Raw genomic sequence first — 23280 nt, 5'->3', positions numbered from 1 at the left:
TGCAGTATACCTGGATTTCCAAAAGGCATTGGATAAGATACCACGTAAAATTTTGATAGGCAAGATTTGGGCTCATGGAGTTGGGGTAATATATTAGCATGATAGAGGATTGGTTAACAGACAGGAAGCAAAGAGTGGGCATAACAGGGCATTTTCAAATTGACAGGCAGTGAATAGTGGAGTGCTGCAAGGATCAGTGCTGGGGCCTCAGCTATTTACAAACTATATTAATGATTTAAATGAAGAGACAGTAACTTGCTAATGATACAAAGGTAGATGGAAAGGTAAAATGTAGGCAGGACAGAGGCTGCAAAGAGTTGTAAGATAGGTTAAGTGAGTGGGCAACAAGATGGCAGATGGAGTATAATGTGGGGAAGTGTGAAGTTGTTCACTTTGGTCATAAGAATAGAAAAGCAGAATTTTTTTTTAAAGGTGTGAAACTTGATGTGTTGATGTTCAAAGAGACTTGGGTGTGCTTGTACAAGGAATGCAGAAAGTTAGTATGCAGGTACAGTAAACAATTAGGAAGGCAAATGGCACGTTCGCCTTTCTTGCAAGGGGATTGGAGCACAGGATTGAAGAAGTCTTACCACAATTGTACAGGGCTTTGGTGAGACCACATCTGGAGTACTATGTGCAGTTTTGGTCCCCACATCTAAGAAAGGATATACTTGCATTGGAAGTATAGCGAAGGTTTACTAAATTGGTCCTTGGGATGAGTGGCTTGTCCTATGATGAGAGTAAGTAAAGTGGGCCTATATTCTCTGGAGTTTAGAAGAATGAGAGGCGATCTCATTGAAGAAACAGCGAGAGTCCAGACGGCTCTGTTGCCTGCCAGGGTTCGGGATATCTGCTCAGGGCTGGAGAGGAAATTACAGTGGGAGGAGAAGGATCCAGTCGTCATGGTCCATGTAGGTACCAACAACAGAGGCAGGACAAGGAAAGAGGTTCTGCATAGTCAGTATGAGGAACTAGGCACGAAATTAAGAAGCAGAATTAAAAGGTAATAATCTCTGGATTATTACCTGAGCCACGTGCAAATTGGCATAAGGCAAATAAGATTAGAGAAATTAATACGTGGTTCAAAGACAGGTGTGGTAGAAGTGGGTTCCAATTTGTGGGGCACTGGCACCAGTACTGGGAAAGTGGTGGCCGTACCATTGGGACGGTCTACATCTGAACCGTGCTGGGACCGATATTCTAGTGAGTCGCATAACTAGGGAAGTAGAGAGGGTTTTAAACTGAATAATGGGGGCAAGGGATAAAATTTGGGAAGCCAAATCAAAGAGTCGAGATAAGGCAAGAGAGAAAGGTATTAATATGGGAAATGATAGACTGTGACAGGAAGGGACAGTGTACAAATCTAAGAGTAAATCAACAGATAAGGCTAGAGGTTACAAAAATAATAAAAGGACAAAACTAAAGGCTCTGTACCTGAATGCACATAGCATTTGAAACAAAACAGATGAACTGAGAGCACAAATAGAAATAAAGAAGTACAATCTGATAGTCATTACGGAGTCATGGTTGCAGGACAACATAGATTGGGACCTGAATATTGAAGGATATGTGGCATTTAGGAAGGACAGGAAGCTAGGAAAAGTTGGAGGGGTAGCTCTGCTAATTAATGATGGTATTAGTGCAAAGAGAGGGATGACCTAAGTTCAGGAAATCAGGATGTAGAAGCAGTTTGGGTAGAGATGAGAAATCATAAAGGCAAGAAGGCACTTGTGGGAGTGGTGTACAGGTCACCTAACATTAACCACACTGTAGGACTGGGTATAAAGGAAGAAATAATGGCAGCTTGTCAGAAAGGTACAGCAATAATTATGGGGGATTTTAGCCTACATATGGACTGGAAAAATCAGATGGGTAGAGGTAGCCTAGATGAGGAGTACATAGAATGTTTTCAGGATAATTTCTTGGAACAATACATTCTGGAGCCAACCAGAGAGCAGGCTATACTAGACCTGGTATTGTGCAACGAGATAGGATTAATTAATGACCTCATAGTTAAGGCGCTCCTAGGTAGCAGCGATCATAAAATGATTGAATTTTACATTTAGTTTGAGGGAGAGAAGAGTGGGTCCAAGACTAGTATTTTAAACTTAAATAAGGGCAATTATGAGGGCATGAAAGCAAAGCTAGCTGAAGTGAACTGGCAAATCAGGTTAAGGGATAAGTCAATAGAGATGCAATGCAGCGGCAGACATTTAAGGGGATATTTCAGAATATACAGAATAGATACATTTCAACGAGAAAGAAAAATTCCAAAGGTGGGACCCGCCATCCGTGGTTAACTAAAACTGTTAAAGATAGTATCAAACTTAAAGAAAAAGCCTATAATTGCGCAAAGATGGGAGGCAGGTCAGAAGATTGGACAGAATATAAAAAACAGCAAAGAATGACTAAAAGATTGGTAAGGAAGGTAAAATTAGAGTATGAGAGAAAGCGAGCTAGAAATATAAAGATAGATAGTAAGAGATATTTTAAAAAGAAAATAGTTAACTAAGTGCGTCTGGGGAATTAATAATGGATAATAAGGAGATGGCAGATGAATTGAACAGATATTTTGCATCGGTCTTCACTACTGAGGATACATGTAGCATCCCAGTATTAGCTGTAAATCAGGAAATGGAAGGGATGGAGGAACTCAAGAAAATTACAATCACCAGGGAAATCGTATTGAACAAATTGATGGAGCTGCGGGCTGACAAGTGCCCGGGTCCTCATGGGCTTCATCCTAGGGTGTCAAAAGAAGTGGCTAGTGAGATAGTTGATGCATTAATTTTAATTTTCCAAAATTTCCTAGATTTGGGGAAGGTTCTGTTAGATTTGAAAATAGCGAATGTAACTCCTTTATTCAAAAAGGGAGGGAGACAGAAAGCAGGAAACTACAGGCCAGTTAGCTTAACATCTATCTTAGGGAAAATGTTAGAAGCTATTATTAAAGATGGTATAACAGGGCATTTGGAACAATTGATGGTAATCAGGTAGAGTCAACATGATTTTGTGAAAGGGAAATCATGTTTAACCAATTTATTGGAGTTCTTTGAGGGAGTTACATATGCTGTGGATCAAGGGGAACTGGTGGATGTATTGTACTTAGATTTCCAGAAGGCATTTGATAAGGGACCACATCAAAGGTTATTGCAGAAAATAAAAGCTCATTGTGTAGGGGGTAACATATTGGCATGGATAGAAGATTGGATAGCTAACAGGAAACAGAGAGTAGGCATAAATGGGTCATTTTCTGTTTGGCAAGATGTAACAAGTGGTGTGCCACAGGGATCTGTGCTGGGTCCTCAACGTTTTACAATTTATATAAATGACTCAGATGAAGGGACCAAAGGTATGGTTGCTAAATTTGTTGATGACACAAAGATAGGTAGGAAAGTAACTTGTGAAGAGGACATAGCTGGGTAAGTATCTAAGGTAAGAAAGGTTTACAGTTTATTTCATATACAGTAAGTAGTGTTTTTTTTAGGGAGTTCTGTAGTAAAGAGGACCAGAAAAGAAGGGCCCTAGAGTAACTGATATTATTTGACATTAAGATCTTCCAAAAGGTTAATTTAAAGGGTTAAGTCACGGCAGGAAAGCTCAAAGCCGTGGTGTGCTCCTCGTGCTCCATGTTGGAAGCCGGGAACATTTGCAGTGCCCGGGACCGGCATGTGTGCAGGAAGTGTCTCCAGCTGCAGCTCCTGGAAGCCCGAGTTTCAGAGCTGGATTGGCAGCTGGGGACACTGTGGAGCATCCACGAGGCAGAGAGTATCGTGGATAGCACGTATAGAGAGGTGGTCACACCGCAGGCTCACACTCCACAGGCAGGAAGGGAATGGGTGACCACCAGGCAGAGCAAGAGGACTAGGCAGGCAGTTCAGGAATCCTCTGTGGCTATTCCCCTGCAAAACAGGTATACTGCTTTGGATACTGTTGGGGAGAATGGCCTCTCAGGGGAAAGCGGCAACAGTCCAATTTGTTGCACCACAATTGGCTCTGTTGCACAGGGGAGGAGTAAAAAGTGTGGGAATGTAATAGTTATAGGGGATTCAATTGTAAGGGGAATAGATAGGCATTTCTGTGACCGCAAAAGAGACTCCAGGATGGTATGTTGCCTCCCTGGTGCGAGGGTCAAGGATGTCTCGGTTACAGGATATTCTGAAGGGGGAGCTTGAACAGCCAGTGTTCGTGCTACACATTGGTACAAACGACATAGGTAAAAAGAAGGATGAGGTCCTAAAAGCAGAATATAGGGAGCTAGGAAGTAAGTTGAAAAGTAGGACCTCAAAGGTAAAGGTAGTGATCTCAGGATTACTACCAGTGCCACGTGCTAGTCAGAATAGAAATAGCAGGATATATCGGATGAATACGTGGCTGAAGAGATGGTGTGAGGGGGAGGGTTTTAGATTCCTGGGACATTGGGACAGGTTCTGGGGGAGGTGGGACCAGTACAAACTGGACAGGTTACACCTTGGCAGGACCGGGACTGACTGATGTCCTAGGGGGAGAATTTGCAAGAGTGGTTGGGGAGGGTTTAAACTAAAATGGCAGGGGGATGGGAACCTTTGCAAGGAGTCAGAGGAGGGGGGATCAAAGACAAGAACAAAAGACAGTAAGGGGAATAAGAAAAGTGATAGGCAGAGAAATCAAGGGCCAGAATCAAACAGGGCCACAGTGAAAAATAGTGGGAAGGGGACAAGTAATGTTAAATAGACAAGCCTTAAGGCTTTATGCCTTAACGCGCGGAACATTCGCAATAAAGTGGATGAATTAATCGCACAAATAGATGGAAATGGGTATGATATAGTCGGGATTATGGAGATGTGGCTGCAAGGTGACCAGGGATGGGAAATTAACCTCCAGGGATATTCAGTATTTAGGAAGGACAGACAAAAAGCAAAAGGCGGTGGAGTTGCATTGCTGGATAAAGAGGAAAGTGATGCAATAGTGAGGAAAGATATTAGCTCTGACCATGTGGAATCTGTATGGGTAGAGCTGAGAAACACTAAGGGGCAAAAATTGTTAGTGGGGGTTGTATATAGACCCCCAAATTGTACAGGTGATATTGGGAATGGCATTAAACAGGAAATTAGAGATGCATCTGATAAAGGAACATCCGTAATTATGGGTGACTTTAATCTGCATATAGATTGGGCAAATCAAATTAATCACAATACCGTAGAGGAGGAATTCTTGGAGTGTATTACGGGATGGTTTTCTGGACCAATACGTTGAGGAACCAACTAGAGAACAGGCCATCCTAGACTGGGTATTGTGTAATGGGAGAGAAATAATTGACAATCTAGTTGTGTGAGACCCCTTGGGGATGAGCGACCATAATATGATAGAATTCCTCATCAAGATGGAGAGTGATGTAGTTGACTCTGAGACTAGGGTCCTGAATCTTAGTAAAGAAAACTACGAAGGTATGAGGGGCGAGTTGACTATGACGGACTGGGAAACATTACTTAAAGGGTTGACGGTGGGTAGGCAATGGCAAACATTTAAACAGCGCATGGATGAATTGCAACAATTGTTTATTCCTGTCTGGTGCAAAAGTAAAATGGGAAAGGTAGCCAAACCATGGCTTACAAGGGAAATTAGAGATAGCATTAGATCAAAGGAACATTAATATAAATTTGCCAGTAAAAACAACAGACCTGAGGATTGGGAGCAGTTTAGAATTCAGCAAAGGAGAACCAAGGGATTGATTAAGAAGGGGAAAATAGAGTATGAGAGCAAGCTTGCGGGGAACTTAAAAACCGACTGTGAAAGTTTCTATAGGTATGTGAAGAGAAAATGATTGGTGAAGACAAATGTAGGTCCCTTACAGTCAGGAATAGGGGAATTTATTATGGGGAACAAAGAAATGGCTGACCAACTAAATGCATACTTTGGTTCTGTCTTCACAAAGGAGGACACAAATATCATACCAGAAATGTTGGGGAACACAGGGCTTAGTGAGAGAGAGGAACTGATGGAAATCAGTATTCGTAGAGAAATGGTGTTGGGGAAATTGATGGGATTGCAGGCCGATACATCCCCAGGGCCTGATGGTATGCATCCCAGAGTACTTAAGGAGGTGGCCCTAGAAATAGTGGATGCATTGGTGCTCATCTTCCAAGATTCTATAGACTCTGGAACAGTTCCTACAGATTGGAGGGTAGCTCCACTATTTAAAAAGGGAGGTAGAGAGAAAGCTGGGAATTATAGACGAGTCAGCCTGACGTCAGTAGTGGGGAAAATTCTAGAGTCCATTATAAAAGATTTTATAGCAGAGCACTTAGAGAACAGTGGTAGAATCAGCATGGATTTATGAAAGGGAAATCCTGCTTGACAAAACTACTAGAATTCTTCGAGGATGTAACTAGTAGAGTTGATGAGGGGGAGTCAGTGGATGTGGTTTATTTGGACTTTCAGAAGTCCCACATAAGAGATTAGCATGTAAAATTAAAACGCATGGGATTGGGGGTAGTGTATTGCGATGGATAGAAAATTATTTGGCAGATAGGAAACAAAGAGTAGGGATAAATGGGTCTTTTTCCAAATGGCAGGCAGTGACTAGTGGGGTACCACAGGGATCGGTGCTAGGACCCCAGCTATTCACAATATATATTAATGATTTAGTTGAGGGAACTAAATGTAATATCACCAAATTTGCAGATGACACAAAACTGGGTGGGAGGGTGAGTTGTGAGGAGGATGCAGAGAGGCTTCAGGGTGATTTTGACAAGTTGAATGAGTGGGCTAATGTATGGCAGATGCAGTATAATGTGGATAAATGTGAGGTTATCCACTTTGGTAGCAAAAACAGGAAGGTAGATTATTATCTGAACGGCTGTAAACTGAGGGAGGCGAATATGCAGCAAGACCTGGGTGTTCTCGCACATCAGTCGCTGAAGGTAAGCACGCAGGTGCAACAGGTGGTAAAAAAGGCAAATGGTATGTAGGCCTTCATAGTGAGAGGATTCGAGTACAGGAGCAGGGACGTCTTGCTGCAATTATACAGGGCCTTGGTGAGGCCACATCTGCAATACTGTGTGCAGTTTTGGTCTCCTTATCTGAGGAAGGATGTTCTTGCTATAGAGGGAGTGCAGTGAAGGTTTACCAGACTGATTCCTGGGATGGCGGGTCTGACATATGAGGAAAGATTGAGTCGGTTAGGATTATATTCGCTGGAGTTCAGAAGAGTGAGGGGGGATCTCATAGAAACCTATAAAATTCTAACAGGACTTGATAAGGTAGATGCAGGAAGGATGTTTCCGATGGTGGGGGAGTCCAGAACCAGGGGTCATAGTCTAAAGATATGGGATAAACCTTTCAGGACTGAGATGAGGAGAAACTTCTTCATCCAGAGAGTGGTGAGCCTGTGGAATTTGCTACCACAGAAAGCAGTTGAGGCCAAAACATTGTATGTTTTCAAGAAGCAGTTAGATTTAGCTCTTGGGTCTAAAGGGATCAAAGGGTATGGGGCAAAAGAGGGAACAGGTTACTGAGTTGGATGATCAGCCATGATCATAATGAATGGCGGAGCAGGCTCGAAGGGCCAAATGGCCTACTCCTGCTCCTATTTTCTATGTTTCTGTAAGGGGACTACAAAGGGATATAGATAGGTTAATTGAATGGGCAACGACCTGGCAAATGGAGTATAATGTGTGAAATTGTCCACTTTGCAGGAAGAATAAAAAAGAAACATATTATCTAAATGGTGAGAGATTGCACAGGTCTGTGATGCAGAGGGATCTGGGTATCCTAGTACATGAATCGCAAAAGGTTAGTGTGCAGGCACAGCACGTAATTTGGAAAGCTAATAGAATGTTATTGTTTATTGTGAGGGGAATTGAATACAAAAGTAGGGAGGTTATGTTTCAGCTGTACAGGACATTGGTGATACCACATCTGGAGTACTGCGTACTGGTCTCCTTATTTAAGGAAGAATGTAAATGTGTTGCAAGCAGTACAGAGAAGGTTTACTAGACTAATACTTGGAATGGGTGGGCTGTCTTACAAGGAAAGATTGGACAGGCTAGGCTTGTATCCGCTGGAATTTAGAAATGTAAGAGGTGACTTGATTGAAACATATAAGATCCTGAGGGGTCTTGACAGGGTGGATGAGGAAAGAATGTTTCCTCTTGTGGGAGAATCTGGTCACTGGTTAAAAATAAGGGGTTGCCCATTTAAGACAGAGATGAGGAGAAATTTTTTCTCTCAGAGGGTTGTAAGTCTTTAGAATTCTCTTCCTCAAAAGGCAGTGGAAGCAGAGTCTTTGAATATTTTTAAGGCAGAGGTAGATAAATTCTTGATAAGCAACGGGGTGTAAGGTTATCGGGCTAGGTGGAAATGTGGAGTAATCAGTTTAGCCATGAACTTATTGGATGGCGGAGGAGGCTCGAGGGGCTGAGTGGCCTACTCCTGCTCCTAATTCGTATGTTTGTATGTTTGTATGAAACATATAAGATTTTGAAAGGGCTGGATAGGGTAGACATTGAGAGATTGTTTCAGATATGGGGCCGATCATTTAGGCTGAGATGAGGAGAAATTACTGCACTTAAAGGGTTATGAATCTTTGTAATTCTCAGAGAGTTATGGATGCTCCATTGTTGAATACGTTTTATTTAAGGCTAGGATAGATGGATTTTTGATCTCTCAGGGAATCAAGGGATATAATGAGCAGGCGGGAAAGTGGAATTGAAGCCTAAGATCAGCCATGATCATACTAAATGGCGGAGCAGACTTGATGGGCCATATGGTCTGCTCCTGCTCCTATTTTTTGTGTTCTTGCGTATAACCTACAAGGCCAACAGCTGGAAAGTAGCATCATGCTGGATTGTTCTTTTTCAACTAGCACTGACACGATGAGCCAAATGACCTCCTTCTGTGCTATAAATTTCTATGACTCATACCTCAGTAGGGCACACATTCAAAATGCAACATGCAATCTTGCCACATTCACATCTTCCTAAGGTCTAACACCTCAGGCCTTCGTAATATACCTAGCTATGTAATGCTCAATGATTTGCTGACACCAAGATTGGCAACCAGGTTGTGCACATGTATATCACAGTGTAACTGCTCCTTCAACTTCAGCATCTCAAGATTACTACTGGCACAACAAGATGACACTTTGAGGTAGAATCCCAATGTGGACAAAGGACTCACTGATCAAGCATAAATGGTGAAGGCACCCTCCTCTGATACACTTCAATAGCTCTGATGGGCTGCATGCCATCCACCTCTGGCACAGGTAGACCTCCTTCTGATCATCTTTGGGAAATCATCCTTGTCTTCCAGCTTTCTGAAGGTGAGAAGAATTTCAGAAGGAATGCCCATCCTACTGGCTATTGCAAATCCCAGTAACATTCCTCTGAATGATAGGTGGTTAAAAAGGTAAAAGGTTCAAACCTTTAAAATAAAGTGCAAAAAACAATGCATCTGAATAAAGGGAAACCAAAAGGAAGCTTTAGAAGATAAGGAGAAAATTTGCAAGGCAGAGAGTTCAAGAAAGAACGGCCTCTTTCTATGCTGTAAATCTTCTATGTTGCTATATTTCTAATTCCAGACAGTCAGATCAAGAGTGCTGAAATTTCTCTGGCCAATGGTAGAGTTCAGGGATGGGACCAGGCCCACTAGACCAGATTGGGAAGAAGGAAAAGTGGCAGAAGAAACATTTGTGTTGAGGAGGTTGCCAAAGTTGGAAGGAAAGTAGCACTGGAGACAAAGTAGACATAGAATTGCATAAAATTACATAGAATATACAACACAGAAACAGGTCATTCAGGCCAACCAGTCCATGCTGGCATTTATGTTCCACTTGACCCTTTTTCCATCATTCCTTATCTAACTCTATCAGCATAACACTCGATTCCCTTCTCCTTCATATACTTATCTAGCCTCCCCTTAAATGCATCTATACAATTCACCTCAACCACTCCCGGAGTTCCACATTGTCACCACTCTCTAGGTAAAGAAGTTTATTCTGAATTCCCTCCTTGATTTCTTGACTATCTTATATTGATGGCCTCTAGTTTTGCTCTTCCCCACAGGTGAAACATTCTCTCTGTGTCTACTCTATCAAAACTTTCCATAATTTTAAAGAAGTCTATTAGGTCACCCCTCTATCTTCTCTTTTCAAGAGAAAAAAGATCTAGCCTGTTCATCATTTCCTGATGGGTATAACCTCACATTTCATGTATCATCCTTGTAAATCTTTTTTGCACCCTCTCCAATACCTCTAAATCTTTTTATAATATAGCAACTGGAACTGTACACAGTACCAGTATGATCTAATCTAGGTTCAATACATGTTTAGCATAACTTGTCTACTTTTCAATGTTATCCCCCTAGAAATAAACTCTCGTGGTTGGTTTGCTTTTCCATGGCCTTATTAACCTGCATTGCTATTTTTAGTAATTTGTTGCCCCAGATCACTTTGCTCCTCTACCCCATTTAGATTCTTATTTTCCAAGTAATATGCAACCTTATTTTTCTTACCAAGGTGTAATGCTTGTTGAAATTAATTTGCCAATTATATGCCCATTCTGCAAATTTATTAATGTCTTCTTGTAATGTGTTGCACTCCTCCTCTGTATTGACTATATCCCCCAATTTGGTGCCATCCTCAAATTTAGAAATTGTTTTTAATACCAAAGTTTACAAATTGTGAACAACAGTGGTCTCAGCACTGATCTTTGTGGAACCCCACTTTCCACTTCCTGCCACTCTGAATAGCTATCCTCTACCCTACTCTCTACTTTCCGTCTTGCAGACAACTAGAAATCCATTTTGTTATTTGTCTCCTGACTCTGCATGCTCTGACCTTATTCTTTGGTCTATCATGTGGCACTTTATTAACAGTCTTTTGAAAGTCTAGATAAATTACATCTACTGCATTACCCTTATCAACTCCCTCTGTTATCTCTTCAAAGAATTCAACGTGGTTGGACAAGTAAGAATTTTCTTTTGAAATCCATGCTAACTATTCATTATTATATTTTTGTTTTCTAGATTTTTTCTATTTTCTCCTTGATTAGGGATTTCATTATTTTTCCTACCACCAATGTTAAGCTGACTGTCATTCCCTGGACATGTTCTATCTCCCTTTTTAAATATAGGTATAACATTAACTATCCATCTGGCACTACACCAATGAAGTGTAATTATAACTATAACTTCTAAACTAAACAAACTAACAGAAAATAACACAAATAAATCAAAATTGTTAAATCAAAACAAAAAATGACACAGTACTCACTGGTCACAGAAGACACTTTTCAATGGTTTGGGCAATTATGTAATATGCAGCTTTGATCGCCAAGATGTAGTTACCTTAGAAAGCATTAAAGGAAGAGTAACTCGGATCATTCCATGCCTTCAGGAACCAAGTTATGATGAAAAGTTCAAGCAACTGGACTTGTTTTCGTTGGAGAAAAGACTGAACAGAACCCTGGTATTTTTAAAAATTAAAATAATGAAAGGTTAAAGTAAGCAATTTACTTAAGTTGGATAATAAACATAGCGTTAGAGAGCACAAATACAAATCTTGAGTAAGGCTAGAGATTAGAAGAAACACTTTTGGTTACAATATTCTAGAAACCAGAAACAGACGCTCAGAGAAGGTCAACTGATATATTTAGAAGGAAGCTGAATTGATGTCTGTTCAGAGTAAGAAATTGAGGGTTGTGGGGAAATTAACAGTGCCATTGGACTTGTCTATATATGAAACAACTTAAAATTCCTGCTGACAATGCAAAAATAGGACATTTGGCAAATGGTGAGGAGGGCTGTAGAAGACTGCAGGAGAACTCAGATTGGTGGAATGAACAGTTAGGGAAGTTTGAAGTAATCAATTTTGAGAGAAAAACAGAACAGTATTACAAATGAAATGAAAAATGCTGAAGGGTGAGAAGAGAACGAATGATACAAATACATAATTAGTTGAAAGTTTGAATGCAGGCAGACAAAGCAGCAAAAAGATCAGAAGCATTTTGAGTTTTATAAATAGGGGCATAAAGTACAAGAACAACAAGGCCATGAGAACTTTGTAAAAGGCAATGTTTAGGTTACTGGGTACTGGGTGCAAATATGGGTGCTGTGTTATAGAAAGGACACTAATGCTATAGAGAGGGTACAGTAGACATATATCAGCACAGAAATAGGCCCTTCGGCCCATCAAGTACCTACCTATTCCTACCAAGAATAATAAACTGTAGTAATGAGACAGCTGAAATTCTGGGGCTATTTTCACTAGATCAGAGAAGGTTAAGTGAATAAGTAACAAACAATTGTGAAGTTATGAAAGATTTTGATTGGGTGAAAAGGAAAGTATCTCCTCTGATGAATTGGGAGAACTGGTTACAAATATGGTACATTCCTTCCTGGTCAACCCCCCTCCTGACGTCACGGAAGAGCACGTGATGATTGTGCGTCACAACGAAAGAGCGCGACGTAATAACACTCGGGAGCCACCTGCGATTGACAATCATCTTAACCAATCATAAACCGAGCCAGGCCGGTAAACGGAACTGCCGCTACGGCCGGCGGGCCAATGAGATGAAGGAGTCTGGGGATGGGCGGGCGCTTGGTGCGGCTGGCTTGTTGATGAGATGGCCAGCTTCCCGTACGGATCGGTGAGTGCCTGAGGAGACGGGGAGCTTCCCTGTTAAACCCCCCGAGCGGGGCAGCTGGGCCCTGGCTTGCGCCGTCGGACGGCAGCGCTGAGCTGGCTGGAGGCGCTAATTTGGAGCGGGAGGCGGCCTCTTCCTAGTGAAGTTGGCTGAAAGTTGAGGGAGGCGCCTGTGTTTTCCTGTCCCGCCGCGGGGGTGGAGGGACGGGGAGCCGTGCACCGAGAGCCCAGTCTTGCTGTGCCTAAGTCAGGATTAGGGATAGAGGAGGTTTCCTCTTTCAGGAAAGAGGTGGTGGCTGGAATTCCCCTTTTAAATAACTCCTGTCCCTCCTGGCTCTCCAGGTGTGAGGCTGGGGCCAGGGTTAATCCGTCAATTCGCTCTTGGAATGTATTCCTGAATTGTCTGTAAACTTGGGAAAGATGCTTCCAAACCCTTTTGCCTATGTAGGCCCCAAATCTAAAGGGAACTCAGGGGGCCTCACACCTTTATTTAGTTTTTGTAATATCTGGGTCAATGATTTATGTATATCTATTGCTTAACATATGTTAACTTCTGTGTGAATATTTTGTAATGAATGCAAAATCTTGGAACTTGGTTTCATAACTTGAAAACTAGCACTGTCGAATTGCTAAGTTCACATGGGATCTGCTAATTTATATTCTGCCTCAGCACTTAACCTTTTATATGTTTAAATCGTTTGGTTCTGGAATCCTTCAAGGATGCTCAGATGGCCAGATGCAGACTGTAAATCCAATAGCACCATGTATACTTTTAGCAGTGATCCTGTTAGTTGAGGGTATTTCATTCCCAGAAAAAAAAACCATTGAGAGCCTATCGACCTTTATTTCTATTTTAGTCAAAAATGAGCTTTCAGATTTAGTTATCTGGAAGTGCATTCTAAAATGAGGTGAAGAAGATATTAAAGCAAAATACTGCGGATGCTGGGAATCTGAAATAAAAACAAAATGCTGGGAATCTGAAATAAAAACAAAATGCTGGAAATACTCAGCAGGTCTGGCAGCATCTGTGGCGAGAGAAAGAATTCACGTTTCACTTCTGATGAAGGGTCATCAACCTGAAGTGTTAACTCTTGTTTCTTCTTCCACAGATTCTGCCAGACCTACTGAGTATTTCCAACATTTTCTGTTTTTATTATTGAAGATATTTTAAGTTAAGCCAACTCTTTCATGTCCACAGAAGGCAGCTTATCTTTCCAACAACCAGAAGACAAAATTTTCTTGTCATCAAGGCAGATAATTGGTACCTCCAAGCAAGCTTATTTGGAGGGGTTTATTAGCTACAGTGAATACTGCTCCAAAGATAGTCAGTTTGTGGCTGAGAACTGGCTGCTGGAGGAAATATGCTTTTGCACCTTGTTCACTGTCTTCTCCAAATATAATGCCAACACAAAAACCTGAAGACTTCCTTGGAATGAGATATATGCCATCAGACAGCAGGAAAGATATAAAGGCAGATCCTCACAATCACAATGTGGAATAAAAAATGATGACATGAAGTCAAAAGCTTATTTCCTTCCCACTACCAGGCATTTCTATCCTATGTACATGTTATTTTTCCACCATTACCCGAGTGGTTTGAAATATTTTAATATGTTGCGTTCAGAAATACAATACCTTTCAAAAGGAACACTTAACATTTATGCATGAGAAACAGCTCAAGATTGTTTACTCTACTTCATTCCACAGACGTGCTACAGGAGGATAATGGTTAGCCAGAATGACACACTAGTTCAGATGTTTAGTTCATATCCTGTTTTGGTGACAGTCCAAGAGATCATGAAGACTATGATTGACTGTACACCTTCTTTGGACCAGGGCTTGTGCTTGTTGGCTGCACGTGGTAGAGTGAGCCTTTTTATGAGACTGTTGCTGTCATCTTACAAGAATATGCATTGCCCACTATTAAATTCTGCCACAACAGTTGTAAATGCCTGGTAAAAGAAGAACAAATAAACTCTTGACTTCATGTTATTATTATAGCAGAATTTTTTATTCTACATAATCTTCCCCCTCCACTCTTGGTCTCCATCTCCCAATCATTACTTGGGATTTCTGTCTATGTTCAAACCTCTGAGTTTGATAGCCTCATCTCAAAATACAACATAAAAGGCATGGATATTATTTAAGACCAAATAACTTTAAAAAGAATGTAATACCGTTGTATTACAAAACCTTGTCCAAAACATTCTTTTTAAATTCTTAGAGGTTTGAACATCATAATGCTGCATGCTGCCTTTTGACATGTATGCTGCTAACATTTGGTTTAAACTCTTTGGTAATCTATTCTGTTCCACATTGAGAGGAATGGAATATAGATTGGTGCCTTTAGCTGCTGTTGTGTGAATCATGTTATGATTTGTTGGTTATTTTGCCTTTCATCTTGCAGAATTACAATGGGTCATCGGGGCCTGCCCCAGGGGCTCCACCAGGCAGCCACTTCTCAAGGCAACACCAAACTGGTGGTCAATACGGTCCCCATTCTGGCCAGTATGGGGGCCCACCTCCAGGTAGTCCTTACGGAGGCCCACAACCGAGCGCACCTTATGGGACGTCAGCAGCAGGTGGGCAATATGGAAACCAAGCACCAGGTGCACCATATGGAGCTCCACCACCAGGAGGGCATTTTGGAGCCCCTGCACAAGGAGGTCAGTATGGACCTTCAGCTCCAGGGGCCCCATATGGAAGTGCATCTTCAGCAGGACATTATGGAGGGCCAGCACCAGGTGGTCCATATGGAGGACAGCCATTTGGAATTCCACAGCAAGGGCCATATGGATCAGGTGCTCCTTCAGCTGGTAACTATGTGTTGTAGTAAACTGGAATATTTCTAGAGAGAAATGCGAGGTGTGGTCCTGCTAATGTTAGTGACATGAAGAGTCAAATCGGGTTTTCTCTTCAAAGGCAGTTGTATTGCCCATTTAACCATTCTGGAGGTGAATGTGTGGGCTATGGTTTAATTCGGTTTCCAAGTATGGAATCTGTAAGCTGACTGGTTTTGGGGTAGGGCAAAAGGAAGTATATCATTTATTTTTCCGTCTGAGCCATCTCATGCAACAGGCTGGCTGAGACCTGGAACTCATCTGAATTTCTGTTCATGACTAGTGGATCCAAATATCAGGGACTTGAATAGCACGATTATATCTACAAGTGTGTGAACGTTGGAATTTGAGAAAGAACTACCTCAGGTACTGATGTACCAATTAAGAATCATTGACAAATACTGTAATTTGATCTGACGGTGTCTCTTTTTACCTTTTGTGTTCACATAATAGCGGCATGTGTTGCAAAGTAAACAGATCAATTGGTACTCATGGAAGTTCTGTAAATGGACTCCCAAAGCGGTATTTACAAAGCCTTGCTCAAAACATTCTTTTTAGAGTTATTTGGTCTGAAATAATATCCATGCCTTTTATGTTGTATTTTGAGATGAGGATACTATCAAACTCTTAGAGGTTTGAACATTATGATTTTGTAGAATGCCATAAGTGTGATGAAATGGGATAATTGAAATGAAAGTGCAGTGCCCCAGCCAGTAGCACGTTTTCCTGGGGTTGGGCAGCTTCAGATTGGCTCCCAGTGCAGTCGAAAATTGCCACCTTCATTAAAGTAACTGAAATTGCTTTGGAACGCAAAGGATTTTTCTCCTTCAGTGACAGCACTGGAGCAGCCCGGAGGAAAGGAGACCTAAAGTGGTAGATCTGAGGAAACATTTCATTAACACATTAAGGAGTATTTAAAAAAAAACTTTTTAATACATTAGCTGGGTCCTGTGTAAAAAAAAAAGAACTCCATTTGGCTTCCATTTCAGTTAATCTTTTGCAAAGAAAATCTACTTTTGCTTACCCAGAGATTTATGCATAACTGGATTGTGTCACTAAATTGACAGATTTTGTTTGGGATTTATTTTACTGTCCACCTATATTTTGACAAAAATAAGGCATGTTTGAAGATTTGTTCCGGTAATCATGCTGACATGGTCATGATAGGCACACAAATTAAAATGAGCAAAGCTGTCCATTAGCTTCATCTTGTGAAAACTTGGTCTATTGTAAATTTTCCATTCTACATTTTACTACATTGAAGGTTTTAAGATTTTTAGATTTTTGTATGTCTTCTATTGTATATAACAGACCTTTTTAAGTGATGATATCGCTTTCAATTAAGTGGAAAGTGAAAGGAGAGTCTGTTACATGCCCTCAATTTAACCTTTTGCTCATTACTGCTATTTGTATTGTAGTGCACTCTGCAAAGATGGAAATAATCATAGCTTTTGACTGTTCCCTGTTTAATATAACATTGACAGTAAACTTGCTGTTGTGCAGGTGGTGGTCCAGCAGGGGTAGATCCTGAAGCCTATTCCTGGTTCCAGTCAGTGGATGCAGATCGTAGTGGCTATATCTCACTGAAGGAACTCAAGCAGGCACTTGTCAACAGCAACTGGTCAACGTTTAATGATGACACCTGCTACATGCTGCTCAGTAAGTTTGGAACCCAAATGTGGGCAATGCGGTACAGAATTTGATGCTTTTTGATTGGGGCAGGAGGTGGGGGAAGTGATCACTTTTTGTTAAGAGTTCTCCCAATGTTGCAGTTACCAATTACTAGGATGTGCACAATAATAGTCCAGAATGACTTGCCCTCATAATGGAAAAGATCCCATTCTCCATTAGCACCATCTCATGACAACTGACCTGAGATTGCAAACTTGCTGTTTCGGGAATCGTGACATAAATGCATGTCCTCACAGTCTTTGGTGTACCAAAGTGCACCGTCAATATATCTTGGAACCAATTTCAGTGTATGCATTGCATTAGGTGCATCAGGATGTTGTATTTTGTTTGAATTTGCTTTCATTATGGGCATTTACATACAGTTGATATTTTCCTCATCAAGAAGGAGGAAGGTTTTCATTGAGGGCAGAGTACATTGGTGTCTGTGTGTATATATGATACACTTCTCAAATAGTTATAGCTTTAAGGCATCTACCAGGTAGAAATTCGCTCAAAAAAGGTGAAATAAGCATCAGTTAATAGAAACTTTCATGACTCTGGCATTCTACAGAAGAGGCTCAATGTAACAGAAGCAATTAAAACAGAGAGGCTTATTTTCAGAAATAAACTATATGGAATATTTTTGCTGAAACTTCATAAAATTAAGCAGCATAGCCTTTCATAGTTCTCATTTCAGTTTTTAAATCATTAGAGGGAACTGAAGATCATTTATTAATCCTTATTAGCTTGTATTACAGACTAAAAGTCTAGGACAATTGGCGGGGAAGGAATGAAGTGGTAGAATTCTGAACACATTTCCAGGTTTTCAGTTAGTGACTCAAACTGTGTTTCAGTGTCTAAAAATCATTGTGTTACAAATGATTCTGGTAAGCTATCACATTCTGTTGTTCAGTTCTATTATTCAGTACTTTGGCAATTAGCAAACAAATGATGTCAGGCGTCAACTGTGTTGATGGAGCTATCTATACAGCTGCTGTCTAACTGTTAGCCTCACTAATTTGTTAAAGCTAATCATCTCAATTATGTTATCAACGCTCATAGTTTGAACAGAAATATCCAAACATTTCAAGAATAAAACCAAAAATGTTCATCTTAATACTTTGTGACTGATTGATTATAGGGATCTTGTTCAGACTGCCTGTAAATTCTACTTCATCAAAATGAAAGGATACTTTCAGTATCCATTTAATGTGGTAATGTATGCCATTTGGACATAATATGCACATATTGGTTTGGTTAATCATAACCTAGTCTTCTCCTGCATAGTAACTCACAATGTAAGCCTTATTTATCCTTTATAAATGTTGCTGCTAAATGGGGTGATTTTATTGGTCCAATTAAACCAGATTTGAATTTGACTTTCTCCTTTATAAATTAAGCGTCATAAGGGCCTGTTTTGCTGCAGCAGTGGTCAAAGTGACATCTGGTCCAAATTTTATGGGCTGTTGAAACAAGCAAAGATTTTTTTTTTTAAATCGTATTATAATGGCAGAGAAGCAAGTATTTTTGAGGACCAGTGAATCCTTTCCCATTTGTCCCATTTGTCATCCTGCATATTTAGTATTTTTAGTGAATTCTTTATTTTGGCAAATTTTCAGTTCAGTGTTGAACAAGTGTTTTAAATGATAAGGCTGGCATGCTAGAAAATTATATCCCTTTAAAAATCACTTTGGAAAATATAAAAATATATTATTTTTTATCAAAAATGTACTTTTTTATAATACATTTGCAATATGACACACACTGCATGCTGTTGATGGCTTCAGTGTGCAGTATAAAATGTGTGTTCATTTTGCAAATCATGACCATTTAAAGGGTAAGTTTCTTTTTTAAAAAGAACTTGGGTTATCTCTCCTTTCTAGCAGACCTTTCATCTGACCTACTTTCAGGCTGTCACTGTTGCTACTCTGAGCTAGTACCAGGAGGTGTGCAAATCCAGCCTGGAGTTGTTCTCGCTCATGCTCACCCCACATTGACCAGCAGAGTAGTTTTAATTTTTCCAAGTTCAACTATTCAGCTTGTATGTGATAAATCATTTAAAACAATTTTACCTTTTTGCTCCTCCAGATATGTTTGATAAAAGCAAAATTGGTAAGATCGATCTGTACGGATTTTCAGCACTGTGGAGATTTCTTCAGCAGTGGCGCACCATGTTCCAGCAGTTTGACCGGGATCGATCAGGTGCCATGAACCCCCAGGAGCTACACCAAGGTAAGCCAAAGAAACTTCTTTGTGTTTGCTCTGCTTGTTTCTACATCACAATAATAGCACCTTGCTGGAAAGAGTATCTGAATTGTACAGAATTAATCAAAATGAAGAGCACAGAAGAGGTGACGGTTGTGATCTGATTTCAAGAAGTGGGATTAATGTGTGTTTTGTTTTTTTTTTTAGTTAAGGGTTAGGCTATCTTGAGTACAACAGCCATACACTCTAACTGGGATGTAGAGGGTCTATGATAATAAAAATCATGGGTTGAGGATAGAATCTATGAATAATTGACAAGAGTTAGCTTGGCTCAAGTGATGGCGCTCTCACCTTTTGAGTCAGAATGTTGTGGGTTCAAGCCTCATGAAAGGACTTGAGCACAGGTCCAGGCTGATGGTCCAGTGCAGTACTGAGATGAAGTCTTTCGGATTAGAGCAGGGTTGTCCAATGTACGGCTCTTGGGCCAGGATCCGGCCTGCCAAATGTTTCCATCCGGCCTGCAGATGTAAACTGTTCCCGGGGCTGTTCCTCATCCTCACCGTAACTGAAGATGAGAAATTTCCCTTTATCACCTTCTTACAGAGCAGCCTGTTAAAAAAACATTTCTGTCTGTTTCACAGCTGACAGCTGCTGAAATTGGGAACAGCTGTTTCCCAACAGACTCGGGGTTTTCCGGCGGGCTCTGACTTTTTTTTCAAAAAGCCCACCAGAAAACTGCTAGGAAACTGCTGTTCCCGATGTGAGGAGCTGTCACCTGTGACACTAGCAATGATCTTTTTCAAACAACTGACCAAACATTTGTTAAGCGTTCCACTCTGCAATTGTGTGAGGTGGGTGGGGGGGACAGAGAGAGGGGGGCAGAGACGGAGGCACAGAGAGAGGGGGGGTGGTGGGAGAAGGAGGCACACAAAGCGGGAGGGAGAGACGGAGGTGGGGGGGGAGACAGAGAGTTAAGAGTCATTTACTTATGGCACAGAAGGAGGCCATTCTGTCCATTGAGCCCATGCCGGCTCACCACAGAGTGATGCAGTCAGTCCCACTTCCTGGCTCAATCCCTGAGCCCAGCAAGTCTATTTCTCACAGTGGCCATCCAACTTCCTCTTTAAGTCGTTGATCGTCTCCACTTCCACCAACCTCGTGGGCAGCGAGTTCCAGGCCATTGTCACCTGCTGTATAAAAAAAGTGCTTCCTCATATTCCCCTTGCATCTTTTGCACAAAACTTTCAATCTGTGTCCCCAAGTCCTAGAGAGGAGGTGGGTGGGGGGGAAAGAGAGAACGACGCACACACACACACACACACACACGACGACTACTTATGCAAGCAGAAACAATGCCTGGTATGTCGCTAAATTTTCAGTATAGTGACAAGAAAATAAGTCAATAAATTAGTCTCATTTAAAGCTTTTTCATAAAAATGCACATTAGTTGTTTTCATTCGTAACATATATTTTTAGTGCCTTTATCTTTCGAAATTTGCTTACCGGTCCCTTGGACCAAGCAAAAATCATAAAACGTGGCCCTCTGCCTGAAAAGGTTGGACAACCCTGGATTAGAGGCTAAACCAAGCTCCTGTCTACATGGTCAGTTAGATGTAAAAGATTCCATAGCATTATTTGAAGAAGAACAGGGAACTGTCCACGTGTCCTGACCAACTGTCCTCCTTCAACCAGCATCGCTAAAACAGTTTATCAGGTCATTCATCTGTTTGTTGGTCTTTGCTGTGTGCAAACTGGCTTCGCACATAACGACAGTGACAGTACATCAAAAGTCACTGTTCATAAAGCGCTTAGGATGTCCTGTGGATTTGATAAGGACTAAGTTCTTTTAATAGGTGTAAATAATTATTAGACTGAATAGAAATGTTCTGAAAAATACCGAGCAGTTGAGATTTATTAAAATTGTCACATTGTTTTTTATAATTTGAACAAATTAACTTTTTTCGTAAATCCATCTTTTGGAGTCTGCTATTTGTTGATGTGCCCAATTCAATAATTTGTTTTCTATGATTTGGTTGTGCAAGCATATTTCATAGTTGAATTTTAATTGGATACTCAAATTATTCCTCATTAGAATCTTTGATTACATTTTACCTAATGCTGTTTATATTAGATTTTGCTCTGTTTTGCAGCTCTCTCGCAGATGGGTTACAACTTAAGCCCACAGTTTGTCCAGTTCCTCACAACTCGGTACACACAAAAGGCAGCTCGGTCTACCATTCAGCTGGACAGTTTCATCCAGATCTGTACACAGTTGCAGAGCACGACTGATGCCTTCAAAGAGAAAGACACCAACCGTTCTGGAAATATCCGTATCAGTTATGAAGACTTCCTCACTCTTGCTGTATCACGCATGCTATGATCTGTTGTGATATCAGAAAAGGAAAGGAATTAAGAAAGTGAGGTTGAGTGTCCATTCACCTACCATGGTCAGATATATGGATTAAAAATAGAATTGTGATTTTTAAAAAAATAATGCGAACAAAAGGAACAATTTAAAATGGATGACAGCACTGTACTCTCTTGTACCCCCAGTTACGGACCAATGTACTTTCAACAAACTGTAATAGCACTATTTAGTAAAGTAATGCATTTACATATAACAAACAGTTATTGCTTAGAATTATTAAAAGATGTGCTTCTTTTGAAAGTGTTTCATAAATCAAATCGGAGTATTGTTTGCATTGAAACCTGTTCCAACTATAACACTGACCTGCATAAAATGACTTCAGGATAAGAATGATACATATATTCCAAATTTAAGGCCTGTGGTTTGAAATGGATATCATTCCAACAAAACTTGTTTATAATGTTCTGTATAGAGTAGAATTACATATATGTAATAGATTATACTTTTTCTGTATTGATTTTTAACCATTTTGCTTCCCCAAAATTAAACCGAAACCTCAATGAAATTCTGATTGTGCTTTATTGTGAGGGGAAAAAAATTAATTGAGGAATTGAGAACAGGAAAAGAACAATTTTATAGGCCTTGATACTCTTTAAAAAGATTGCATTAGATTGTGTGTTTTGGCTAACTTATTTGTAGGAGAGTTCTGCACGGAAATTAATCTTTATCAAGGTTGCAAAAAGTTAGTGTTGGATTTATTTCTAGTACCAAAGTTTGGACTAGTTGGTAAAATGTTTTTTGAACTGCAGGTTGATTTTTGCTAGCTGTAGATATAGCAGCATATCATAAACGAACACCAACCTTTGTGACCCTTGCAATGCTACTGTAGCTTTACATTTATAACCCCCAGTTTCATTTAGATATGCTAAAAATAAGCAAATATGCCATGAACTGAATTACTTCACATTCACAAGCAAAAATCTTCGCAATGTCAAAACAATTTTACTTGTTAACAGTTTTATTTTAAAGTTTGTTGGCATCCACAGCACATATAATCCCTGTTGGATTGTTGCTGGTCACAGTCTTTAGCATTACATTAAATACTGCCCCATCTGAGAGAGAAAGCTAGGCTAATATTTCATGTCTGACTATCTTTCTGTTTTGGATGCTGACTGATCAGTGTATTTGCTGTAGTTTCTGTTTTTATTTGAGATTGCCAGCACTCTCCAGTTACACATTGTCTTTTAAGTTAAAGTGGTCTTGTAATATTTGCATTAATTGAATATATTAATATTGGTTACAAATAGAGACCAAGTAATGTATTGACATGATCTCTTGTGGTAAGATACTTGTGTTTTTCCCACTAGAAATCCATTAAAACCTGAAAAAAAAGAAATAGTTTGAGAGTTGGAAGCTTTGATAGAATGTGTTGCAGCAATAGATATGTTGCCAGTTCGAACCCTACTGGCATTTAGAACATTCATACTATTATCATTAAGTTGAAGTGTTTGGTATGTTGTATCTTTTTCTCCTGTATTCCCCAAAAGTGCATGGTAGTTGTGAACTTGCAACAG

At 40.4% G+C, this 23280-nt stretch overlaps 1 protein-coding gene across 3 annotated transcripts; it reads left to right on the top strand.

Annotated features, from left to right (window-relative positions):
• Nucleotides 1–12529: 12529 nt before the first annotated feature.
• On the top strand, nucleotides 12530–22955 carry pef1 (penta-EF-hand domain containing 1). Of its 3 annotated transcripts, none has more exons than XM_068011380.1 (5): nucleotides 12530–12626; nucleotides 15030–15288; nucleotides 16966–17121; nucleotides 19222–19365; nucleotides 21489–22955. In XM_068011380.1, the coding sequence occupies exons 1-5, from the start codon at nucleotides 12603–12605 to the stop codon at nucleotides 21716–21718; spliced, it is 813 nt and encodes a 270-aa protein (XP_067867481.1). In that variant the 5' UTR covers nucleotides 12530–12602; the 3' UTR covers nucleotides 21719–22955. The 3 variants fall into 3 exon arrangements, with proteins under 3 accessions (XP_067867481.1, XP_067867480.1, XP_067867479.1); XM_068011379.1 differs by having other exon boundaries at nucleotides 15030–15423; XM_068011378.1 differs by having other exon boundaries at nucleotides 15030–15438.
• The last annotated feature ends 325 nt before the right edge of the window (nucleotides 22956–23280 follow it).

This window comes from Heterodontus francisci, chromosome 31 (genome assembly GCF_036365525.1).
Source record: "Heterodontus francisci isolate sHetFra1 chromosome 31, sHetFra1.hap1, whole genome shotgun sequence".
NCBI lineage: Eukaryota > Metazoa > Chordata > Chondrichthyes > Heterodontiformes > Heterodontidae > Heterodontus > Heterodontus francisci.
Note: the sequence above shows the minus strand (reverse complement) of the source record. Positions and strands in the feature narration are given on the sequence as shown.

Excerpts from the sequence above, each read along its gene's own strand:
- pef1 (XM_068011378.1), top strand. The coding sequence starts at position 12,603 with ATGGCCAGCTTCCCGTACGGATCG. Across the intron at positions 12,627-15,029 it reads CCAGCTTCCCGTACGGATCG|AATTACAATGGGTCATCGGG; the intron begins GTGAGTGCCTGA and ends TTCATCTTGCAG. Across the intron at positions 15,439-16,965 it reads ATCAGGTGCTCCTTCAGCTG|GTGGTGGTCCAGCAGGGGTA; the intron begins GTAACTATGTGT and ends GCTGTTGTGCAG.